Here is a 12,208-nt window from a genome sequence, read left to right as displayed (position 1 = left end):
ATGATTGGATCATACTATCAAAGACCGTGATTTGCAGACACTCATAATCATCGAGGTATTTTGGCTTGTTTCTTTCTCTAAGAGATCTTCTTAGTGAAGGAGGTGGATTAATATTAGTGGGTTGGAAATTAGATGAATTTTCATCATATAATGGTGTAGTACATGATGCTGGTGCTGCTGGTAAACTCAAAGAAATGGGTAAGGTTGGCTGTGGTTGGACATCAATTATGTTGGAAGGAGTGTTTGGCACTGTATGTTGAATGAGATGTAAATCTAAGGTATGAGAAGATTGTGCTACCATCAAAGATATCTATAGGATCATGATTATGTAATGTAGGTTTAGTGTCTTGATTAGAATTGAAAATATATTCAAATTGATAAGAAACTTGATTATTCTTATATGGAAAGAAATTTTCATTAAAAATTACATTTTTAGATATGAAAAATTGTTTGTTATCTATGTCCATCAAAAGATATCTTTTTATTCTTGTTTTAAAGCCAAAAAAATACATTTTCTTCCTCTTTTATCCAATTTCTTTCTATTTGCAACTAAAGTTGAAGCAAATGCAAGACATCCAAAAATTTTGAAGTGTTGAATGTTTGGCATTTTACTAAAAAGAATCTGATAAGGACTTTTATTATTAATAGATGAATTAGGCACTCTATTGAGAATATGTACAGCATGAGATGCAACATGTCTCCAAAAACTTTTAGAAAGATGGACCTTAAAAATAAGTGCTCTAGCAATATTTAAAATATCTTGATGTTTTCGTTCTACAACTCCATTTTGTTGAGATGTTTCAACACATGAAGTCTGATGAATTATTCCCTGTTTTTCATAAAAGAAATTCATGATGAATTTAACTCCATTATTAGTTCTGATGTTTTTTATTTTTGTTTGAAATTGAGTTTCAATTAGTTGCTCAAATTATTGGATAAAAAAAGAAGTTTCAGTTTTATTTTTCATAAAAAATAGCCAAGTGAACCTGCTTTTATCTTATACTATTGTTAAAAAAATATTTATGACCAACAAAAGTTGGAATAGAAATAGGTCCCCAAATATCCATGTGCACTAAATCAAATAAATTGACAGATTTTGTTTGACTTAAATGAAAAGGCAATCTTCTTTATTTTGCATAATGACATGGTTCACAAGGTTCATCTTTTAATAGACATACAATAAAAGGATAACTCTTTTTCATTTCTTGTAACCTATCAATTGAGACATGTCCTAACCTACAATGCCAAGTTTCATGATTTATAGTGTCTGTGATAGCAGCAACACTAACTGAATCGCTGGTGTTGACTAGTGCTCTATTCTTTGCTTCTAAGTTGACATAAGTTGCATCTGTATTGAAGATATATAAGCCACCTCTTTGTCTAGCATGACCAATCATATTCAAGAAAAGGTTGTCCTATATCTCACAGTATGTATTGTTAAATAAAAATTGATAAGATAAAAAATTAGTTGCTTCAGACACATATATGAGATTAAAATTAAAAGAGGGCATATATAACACATTTGTAAGGTAAAAATCACGGGTTAAAATTATAGTTTTACTAATTGTTGTTGTGGTCTTAGTTCCATTTGAACATTTGATTAACACAGGATCTATTGTGTGATGAGAGTGAAAAGTATCAAGAGAAAAAGTAATATGTGCAGTGGCACTAGTGTCAATTATCCAATCATGTATGTGCAAAGGAATGTGAAAAATTGATAAAATATGGTGTATACCTGCTGAAGGAGCTATCACTGTGTTTATGGCTTGTGTTTGAAGGAAACTATTAGCAGGATCACCTTTATGTTGTTGGAATAGAGAAATCAATGCTTTTTTTTTATCTTCGAAAAATAAGTTATCTAGACTTTTACTATTCTCCTCTTGAGTTGAACGCACATCAAGTACATTGCCATCTCCATATTTGCTACTCCAAATTTCTTTTGCAAGTGAGGAGAAACTCCATGCTTATTATGGTAGCAGGTCTCTATGGTGTGTCCTGCCTTCCTGCAATGAGAACAACTTTTCATCATTCATCTTCCACTACTAACTCTGCCTCGACCTCGTCTACGTCCGCCTCTACCACCTCGATTTGTGATACCAGAATTTGCATTCAAGGTCATACCAAATCCTCTATTATTTTCATTGCCAGTTCCTCCAATATTGACAGCATTAATAACTGGCATCTTTTCTTTCACTTTGATCTGAGTTGGTTAATTGTCTTTCTTGTTGCAAAAACAAAGAATAGATGAAATTTACAGTGAGCAGTGGCATCATCAACATAATCTGTGATTTTACTATTGTGTACTGCTCATTTAACCATCTCAAAATTCTAACAGCATGTTTTTTATCTCTATATTCTCTGATGATCTTCAGTCCACATGAGTATGATGCTCCACAGGTATAGGATGGAATTGGTTTGAACTCATCAAGTTCTTCCCAAATTCCCATTTAAGTTTAGTGAAATATGCAGTGATGGATAGATCTCCCTGTTTCATCGCAAACATCTCTTCTTGAAGATCAGCTATGCGAAACAAATCACCTTTATAGAATTTGTGCTTGAGATCGTTCCAGAGTTTCGAGGTCCCGTTACACCAAAGAATACTCTAAAGAATCTCTATGTTCAAAGAAGAATGTAACCACGATAGTATAAAAGTGTTGCATCTGTCCCAAGCTTTATATATATTTTTTGATATAAAATTATATCAAATTTTTCTTATCTTAAAAAACATAATTACAATCTTAATAATATACACGAAAGTATATAAAGAGTAATGTATTTATACTAATTATAAAAATATTATTGATATGATAATTTTATATATATCTAAATTATCCATTATTGATATTTCAAGAAAATTAAATGTAATTCTCTTGTAATTTTTTATGATTATTTTTACTAAAATAATTTTATATAATTATTTTTATAATTATATAAAATAAGTTCAAAAAAATAATATCAAAATATTTTTTAATTATATTTATAAATATTATTTTATTATTTTATTATTTTTTAAAGGTGTAAGTTCAAATTATTTTAATACATGAAAAATTAACTGAGTTCAACTTATATCTTTTTTTATATTTTTTATTTTATTTTTTTATTTCATTTTTTAGAATTATTCATATACACCAGTTTTTTTTATTGCGAAAACATATCGATAGCTTGCCCTCTATTCGGGTCCTAGTTAGTCAGATATATAGATTTGCCTCTATCAATCTCTCTTACTTTAAGCTTTACTCAAGTTAGCTTTTACTATTTCAAAAGTTTATTTAGCGAATATGAAGGACTGCTTTAAAGATTTAATCTTATTTAATTTAAATTTGAGAAGAATTTATCAAATAAGTATAGACCAATTTTTTATCGATGATAATTTTAAATTTAATTTTAGTTTTATCGATAAAAATTATTAAAAAAAAGTTAGAATTTGTTAGAAAATTTTTAATTTTAAATTTAATTTTATGATAAAATTATTAAAAAAAGTTAAAATAATTTTAATTTTATCGATAAAATTATTAAAAAAAAGTTAGAATATGTAAGTAAATTTTTGAATTTAATTTTAATTTTACGATAAATTATTTGAAAAAGTTAGAATTTGAAAATAAAATTCTGTTAAAAATCTCTTTATAATCTATTATTTTTTAATAGTGACATATAGTTTTAATACATATGTACATAGTCACCAAAATATGTACATAATTTTTTAACACTGAAATTTCAATCAAGACAAAGTTGTTTTTGCTAGAATTTTTATTTTACACTGATCTTTTCAAGTAATTTCTTCGGTGACATAAAAAAAATATACAAAGATATATATAGTAAATATTTTTTATATTTTCTTAAAACTCCACAAAAGTTTCTAATCATTGTCCTAACATTTTTTTTTTGGAAATGGAGATGAAAATCGCGGAGAAAATTTTGGATTGAGGATGAAGACTTTTTTGCCCGTAATTTTTTTCCGGAAATTATTATAGGTATATTAATTAATTTAGTGCTTCAAATAGAAGTATTGCTGTGATAACAATTCTAGCTTGATATTTAAAATGTATTTCAAATGAAAATTATGTAATATCCACAATACTTTATGTTTAAAAGTATTACACATATTTTATTTAAAATTTAATAACTTAACATTTACTAAATTATAACGTGTTATGATATAAGATAATTAAAAATATTAAATTTATTTTATTTTAATTAACTAAAATTAATAAAAAAAACTGCCTCGTAGTAATGTTACAACATTTTTTCACTTTAAAACTTTTGTTTGTAATACCAAAAAAAAAAATGTTTGTACACTGCTGCTTCACTTCAAGGTCATCATGCAACAGCATCTATCATGTGTCAGTTACCTGTATACAAATATTAAAAAGTTTAAGCAAAAACTCAAGTCGTTAGAATAGTACAACCAAATAATTGAAATGAAGTTGCTCCAGTTTTGGTTGAGTTGCTGTTAGGGATTCCATCAACGGAAGTCGAACTAGACTTGTTATGTTGTGATAAGTTTTTAGGTTTCTGAGTGTCAATGTTAAGCTCGGGCAACATAGTATTTAACTTCGATCCAATATTATTCTCAAAGGAATTATCAATAGATAGAGAAGGATTAATGGAAAAGAGGGGATAAGTAGATGGAGAAAATGGAGGATGCATGGCTCCCTGCATGCTAGCAGAAAAAGGAGTATCATAATTATTCAACAATGTTTGATTCAGCAATCTCATTGTTGAATCAGGAATAGAAAATCTTGTAATGGGAGAAGAGGATTCTCCCATTTCATTAGTGAATACTTCATAACCATCTGCAATTCTGAACCTCTTTGTTGGGGGAAATAATTGAGGAAGTAACACCTGTGATAAAAAATAACTTCACATCAACTTTTGCGTCATAAACAGTAAATAGAAACTCAAAACATCTCTCTCTTCTCTATTAGGAGGAACTAATTTTAGTTCCTGTTGTGGTCCCACTTAATTAATTAATTAAAATACTTGAAATTAATGTAATAAAGAGTGTGAGAATAGAAGTGTATCTAAGTTGTATATATAGAGTAACAAAATATTAATTTATTAATAATAACAGTAACATAGTAACGACTAATTTCTAACGGCTAATTTTACAACGACTAATTTTACAACGACTAATTTAATATAAAATATAAATATAAATAATATTTAATATTAATTATGATATAAATAATTAATATAAATTATTAATTAAATAAAATTTAATTATTTAAATTATTATTTAAATAATTAATATAAATTATTAATTAAATAAAAATATAATTATTTAATATATTTAATTATTATAATTATTACTGAATTAATTATTATTTAATTATTTAATATAATTATTTAATTAATTAAAATTTTATATAATTATTTATTTTTTAAATAATTTGTCAAAATGATAAGTTATTATTAGACAACAAAAGTCCCTATTTAGAGGGACTCTCTGTTCTCGATTCAAGAGAAGGACCTCCTTCTCATCTTACTCCAACGGCTGATTCCCTTTTTTTCTGACACGCCACAGCAATAGGGACTCCAAAACATAACCATTGGAGTTGCTCTAAAAATGTCTTAGAAAGAAGTTCCACCTGCCATGGACTGACCGGATTTACATTCTTCAATATTTCCGATTCATCCCATGTAATCTATAGAAAAGAAGGAAAAAAAAAGGCATCAATAAAAAATATTATAAAAAGAATAATGCTATGGACCAGTAATTTTTGTGATCGTTAGTCATCAACTAACCATTAATGATAATTTGATGGTGTGAGATTGGTGTGAGATTTTATCCAATGACTTACCTTTTTGTGCTGATTACATATTGGTCAAAATTCAATAAAACTGCTAGCCCCTAGATTTTTTCTTATAAAAAAATATTATGACCAAATTTTTATTTAAACAAAACAATTATTACGTTAACATTGGGAAAACAAGAATACACCACAAGAAACCAAGAGATTCTTTCTTTATTTATTTCTTTCACTCCATTCTTTTTCTTTTTCCTTTCTTGCCATTTCTTAGTCAAAGTCCATATCATTGTATATAAACACAAATCAAAATTCAGAAAGCGGGCAAATTTTATACCTGAAGCACGCGCCAAGGAGAACCGCTCCATGGTTGATCTTTACCGGGAACAGTAACACCAGAAACAATTCCCTGAAACCAATCCATCCGTGATGAATCGTAGTTCTCTCTGCCCATTTTCACTCGCATCCCAACACTCCAGAGAATACCATTCATCATCACCTCTACATCCTCTGCCTTCACCACAAACCCTCCCCAACCCACACTTGGTTAGTAAACAACTTCGAACGGCTTGTTTTGTGCTGCCAGTTCCATCGCCTCCACCACCGACGCAGAAGTCTCCCCTTCCCGTTCCTTGCAAAGCCCTCCGTCATCACCTCTTCTTTTTCCTTTTCCCCCTCGTCCATCCCAATGGTAGTTTCAAACCAATCCAATCCAACGTCTGAGATACCCTCGTCCAGCGACATATTGCGGCGGAGCCCGACGAAAATCTTCCCATTGGAGTCCTTCATGAAGACTGCAGTATCGCCAGAGATAATCTTCTTGCTGTTAACGAACTTGCTCCAGCCAGCTGTGAAGAGGTGCCGTCTCGGCATCCCGCGGTAGATGTGGCGAAACTCCCATACGCCGCCGTGGAGGTCGGTTATTCTAAGGTTCTGCACCGGCGGGTCCTCTTCAAAGTTCAACGGCGGGAAGACCAAGTCCGCACAGGATCTCGGCACCGAAAACCCTCCGCCATTATTCGCATCGGACCGCGTGAGAATCTTGGCGTATGAGGCAACTTCTTCATCGTCGTCATTGCCGTTGCCGCTGTTGCCTTCAGCAGCGACGGCAGGTGGAAGAAAATCTTGAGCGGATCCATCGGTGACAGGAAGAAGAAGAATCTTGAGGAAGACCTCGTCGGTGTTAGGGTCTGCGAAGTAGTTGACGGCGGCGACACGGCAAGGGATGACCGGCCTGGAGTAAACCAGAGGTGAAAGGTTTCGCGGTTGCGAAGCAGCTTGATCGATGTGTCCCTGTGGAAAGTAGTAAACCCTAGAGTTCACTACTGGTGCCTTCGCAGAGATTCCAGCACATGCGCGCCAGAATTTGGCGGGAATTGGTGTTGGCCTCGGTGGCAATGATGAGGTGGAGCACTTCGGCGAGGCATGGCTGATCCGAAAAAAAATTTAGTTATTAAAGAAAATAGATCCTTTCCAGTTATTTTAATACTTGACAAGATATAATGTGATTTTTCACCTTTAATTTTATAAGTAAAACTAAAAAAAAATAATTAATGATTAAATTAAACACTTAATACTATTTTTTATTTATCGGAGAGAATCTACTGTTGATGCTAAAAAGGTATGTGTCTTTGTGATGAGAGAGTGATCATTGTACGTGGTTTTTGAATCAAACCATGCAGTCTCTTATATAGCTACGACCTTTGTGTGTGGTTAGTTAGAAGCACACACTCAAAAATCAAAATGAAATTCAATTGAATTTTGAAAATTAAGTTAAGTTTCCTGTCTATCTTATATTTGAATGTGAATGTCTACTAAATATCTCTACTAAATCAAATCTTATATTTTAATAACTAATTACAACTAAAAATAAGACAAGGTGATATTTTAAATTTAACATGTTATCTTCTTCTATTTATATATCTGTTGCATCTATTAAAAATATGGAGAAAGGAAATTATCTGTTTTAATTTGTGGTCTAAGTTCTTTTATTTTTATTTTTTTGTGTGACATTTTTGTACTAATTTATCATGGAATTAAAAATACAAGTTCAAATTGATTTAATACATGAAAAATTAACTGAGTCAAAATTCAAATTTCTTTTAGTAACCAATTACAACTAATGGTAAGACAGGATGACAATTTAAATTTTAACATCTTATCTTTTTCTAGGTATAAATCTTGTTCTTTGACCAATTTGATTTTGAATTTAAACTATAGTAATAATTAAGTAATTTTTAAATATTATTATTTATTCATTTTAAAAAAATAAAAGAAAAAAAATAAATAATAAATAATTTTTTTATTTTTTGAATAATTAATACGTAAAAGTAAGTATTTAAATTAATTAAATAATAATAAATCTTTTTTTTTGGTATAAAATAGGGGCTTAAGCCCAAGAGACAAAAAACACTAACTATAACATAACTCTATAGTACGGGTTACAAAATTTTCACTCAAATCTTCCGTTAGAAGTGGAATAAGCTCTTCAGGAGGAAGATCCATAAAGCAAAATTCTTCATTATCCACACTAGACCTTGCTAACCAATCAGCACAGCGGTTAGCCTCGCGATAGATGAGTTTGAATTCCAATTTCCATGGCCTTTTCTTCATCTCTCTTATCTCTCTAATCACGTTATTCCTACTGCAGGTTTGAACTTCTTCTATACACTGGAATGCTATCTTTGAATCAGTCTCAACTATCACTCTGCGCATACCCATGTCCCATGCCATACAGAGGCCATGGAGCATCCCCCATATTTCAGCTTGATCAGCATCACAGTTCTCCAATCTAGTTTTGAAGCCGCCGATCCATTCTCCCAGGTTAGTTCTTAGTAGCCCTCCACAAGATGCTTTAGAATTTGTTGCCTTTATTGATCCATCTGTGTTGAGTTTAACCCAACCTTGAGGAGGTGGTTGCCATTTTATTTGGATGTTCTCTGTTTTATAATGTTTTCCGAGCTTTAGTTTTCTCCAAGCTTCTATGTTTCTTTGTATTTGAATTTTGATGACATCAAGAGTGTTGTGAGGCCTCTTATTTGGGGAAGAAAATATCTCTATACATCGCCATTTTCATAGCCACCAGCATGTGGTAAAGAAGTAATCTTTCCATTTTTCTTGAGTTGAATTTCCCAACTCATTCTCTAAGTTAAATTTCATCCACTCTTGCAATTGACCAGAAAAAAAGGTAGGGATAGAGCTAGGATTTAGAAGCTTTACCCATAGAGAAGAAGCTCCAGTACAATCTCTTAGAGCATGAATAGTTGTTTCTGGTTGACCCTAACAGATTTGACATAGATCTGATGTTCCCAAAAATTTGGATCTTCTGCTAGATGTGAGGATTCTGTTATGCATAGCTTGCCACATAAATATCTTAATCCTCTCCTGTCTCTTCCATTTCCATATGATCTTCCATAGGGGATTTTTGTCTATATTAAATTGGGCCATTTGTTTATAAGCTGATGCTACTGTGAAATTTCCGTGAGGTGTGTGATCCCAACAAATACTATCTTCATCATTTTCAAGCTTGGGCACTGGGACTTTATTAATCCTTCTCACGTCATCCTCATCAAGAAATTGTTTTATCATGTCTATATTCCAATCACCATTTTGCATGACATAAGTGTTGACTTTTGAATGTATTAGATCATCTGGGATATTCTTACTTGTTGCCTGTCTTAAAACATCCTTTCCTTTTATCCATTTGTCATTCCAAAACTCTACTTGATCACCCTTGCCCATCAACCAATGTGTGTTTTCCTTTAGGAAAGATCCAAGCTTGACTAGCTCCCTCCATAAGGGGGAATCCGATTTTCTGCCGGTTAAGCCACTCTTCCAACTCTGCTCTACACTGTATAGCTCTTGAAACACTTCTCTCCATAGGTGACCTTTCTTTGTTAGAAGCCTCCAAAGGATTTTTACCAGGAATGCATCGTTCATCAGACTGAGATTTTTGAAACCTAACCCACCATAAGCCTTGGGAAGACAAAGAGTTGTCCAGCTCAAATAATGCATTTTTCTTTGTTGTTCTGTATCCCCCCATATGAAATTACGTTGTATTTTTTCAATTTCTTGGCACACTCCTTTTGGTAGTCTTGTAAATTGCATTTCATAGTTGGCAATAGGGGTAATGACAGATTTTGCAAGTGTAATTCTACCAGCCAAAGATAAGCACTGAGCTTTCCAGCCTTTTAGTTTATTCTGAACCCTCTGTAGCACGGTTTTAAATTTCTCCTTTCCTTTTCTGAAATTGTTGAAATTAGCTCCCAGGTACATTCCCAGGTTAGGAAGTTCTTTATAATTGCACCTATCCATTATGGCTTTTCTGTTGTTCTGAGAGACATTACGGGAAAAAAAGACTGAAGTTTTTTGTGCACTGACTTTCAACCCCGACACCTTGCAGAATTCATCCATAGTATCACAAACTACCTTGATTTGTTCCTGGCTAGCCTCTGTAAACACTAATAAATCATCCACGAATAAGAGGTGTGAGATATAGGGTCCCCTCTTTCCCACTTTCATGGGTTTCCACTTCCGATCCCTTACCTTCTTCTCTATTAAATGTGAGAGTCTATCCATAGCAATTACAAACAAATAAGAAGAAATAGGGTCCCCTTGTCTAAGACCACGTGTTGGTTGGAAGTCTTCAGTTTTTCCTCCATTCCAAAGAACATTATATGACACCGATGTAACACAATTCATAATAAGGTTAATCATATCATTAGGAATTTTGAAGTTTTTTAAACATTCCTCTAAGTATTTCCATCTTAGCCTATCATAGGCTTTTTCAAAATTAAACTTGATAGCCATGAACCCTCTCCTTCCTTTAGTCTTCTTCATAATATGCACCATTTCTTGAGCAACCAGGATATTATCCTGGATCTTCCTGCCTGGAATGAAACTGGATTGACACGGTGAAATTCTCTTATCTAGACATGGTTTTAGTCTCTCAACTAGAATTTTGCTTATGCATTTATAGCTTACGTTGCAGAGTGCAATGGGTCTAAAGTGTGATATGACTTCAGGGGTATTGTTCTTAGGGATCAACGTGATGAGGGTTTGGTTATATTGACTGATAATGCTTGGATCAATCCACACTGCACTCACAAATTCTGCTATAGAAAATTTTATAAGATCCCAATGCTCCTTGTAAAAGAGGGCTGGGTAACCATCATATCCTGGGGCTTTCAAAGAGCCAATGGAAAAAATAGCTTTTCTTACATCAGCCATGGTTGGTTTTGCACACATGTCTTTACACCTCCAACTCTCCATATCAGGATAACAATTTGGCATAATCATTGTTGCTTGTTCTAATTCTTCCTCTTTATAGAGATTCTTATAGAAATCCACTGCCATCTTTATAAGATCATCTTGATTTTCCATCCACAAGCCGTCAGTACCTCTAAGTTTAAGGATTCTATTCTTTCTCCTTCGAATAATTATTTTCGTGTGAAAATATCGGGTATTGCGGTCCCCAAGTATAATCCAATCATCTCTAGATTTCCGTAACCACATAACCTCCTCTCGATCAAGAATATCATCCAGGTCTTTCTGGAGTTATTTTTCTAATTCTTCAAGAAAGGGATTTCTACCATAGCTATCAGCTTTCTGTATCCCCCCAATTCTTCTCCTTAATTCTTCCTTCTTTTTCTGTATATTCCCGAAAGTTTCTTTATTCCATCTTCGGAGGCTTTCTGTGAGGGTTGTGAGGGATGCATTCAGATTAGAATGGTTATTCCAGCATTTCCTAACGTATTCGTTGTGCTCCGGATGTAAGCTCCACATAGCTTCATATTTGAATGGTCTTTCCCTTCTAAATTGAGGTAGTGGGTCTGCAGTGACCAAAATTGGGTGATGGTCTGAATGTGATCTGGATAGCACCTCCACTTTAGCTTCTTGGAACCTAGTCCTCCAGGAAGCATTAGACAAGGCTCTGTCTAACCTTTTGAACACTCTATCTAGCCCCTCCCATTTGGGTCCTTTCCATGTGAATTTTGATCCGATGAAACCTAGATCTATCAACCCACACTTTTCAACCCAATTAAGGAATCGTCGACAAGCATTAACATCAACTCTAGACCCTCCTTTCTTCTCCCATGGACTAGAAATATCGTTAAAATCTCCGACCAGCAGCCACTCCCCTGTATTATTTTGAGACAGAAAATATATGTCCTCCCATAAAAGTTTTCTAAGATTCTCTTGAGGGCTAGCATAAACAGCTGTGAGACTCCAGCTTCTCTTGTTACCCTCCTTAACTTCCATATGAACATATTGTTTTTTGGACCTAATCACCTTAATATCTAAACTAGGGTCATTCCATAATATCTAGATTCCTCCGCTATAACCACAAGCTTCTTCAACATAATTATATTGCATTCCCATTCTTCGCATAACTTCTTGGGCTTTCCTACCACTACACCTTGTTTCCATAAGAAAAACTATATCCGGCTTATTAACTCTAA

At 32.9% G+C, this 12,208-nt stretch overlaps 1 protein-coding gene across 1 annotated transcript; it reads right to left on the bottom strand.

The window, feature by feature from the left end:
* Positions 1 to 11,303: 11,303 nt before the first annotated feature.
* Positions 11,304 to 12,008, bottom strand: LOC130945432 (uncharacterized). Its single transcript, XM_057874150.1, has one exon. It carries the CDS (start codon positions 12,006 to 12,008, stop codon positions 11,304 to 11,306), a length of 705 nt encoding a protein of 234 aa, XP_057730133.1.
* Positions 12,009 to 12,208: the final 200 nt, after the last annotated feature.

Source organism: Arachis stenosperma, chromosome 8, assembly GCF_014773155.1.
Source record: "Arachis stenosperma cultivar V10309 chromosome 8, arast.V10309.gnm1.PFL2, whole genome shotgun sequence".
Lineage (NCBI taxonomy): Eukaryota > Viridiplantae > Streptophyta > Magnoliopsida > Fabales > Fabaceae > Arachis > Arachis stenosperma.
Note: the sequence above shows the minus strand (reverse complement) of the source record. Positions and strands in the feature narration are given on the sequence as shown.

What these genes read in the sequence shown, in the direction of transcription:
- LOC130945432 (XM_057874150.1), bottom strand. Translation starts at nt 12,008, where the DNA reads ATGGAAGTTAAGGAGGGTAACAAGAGAAGCTGGAGTCTCACAGCTGTT.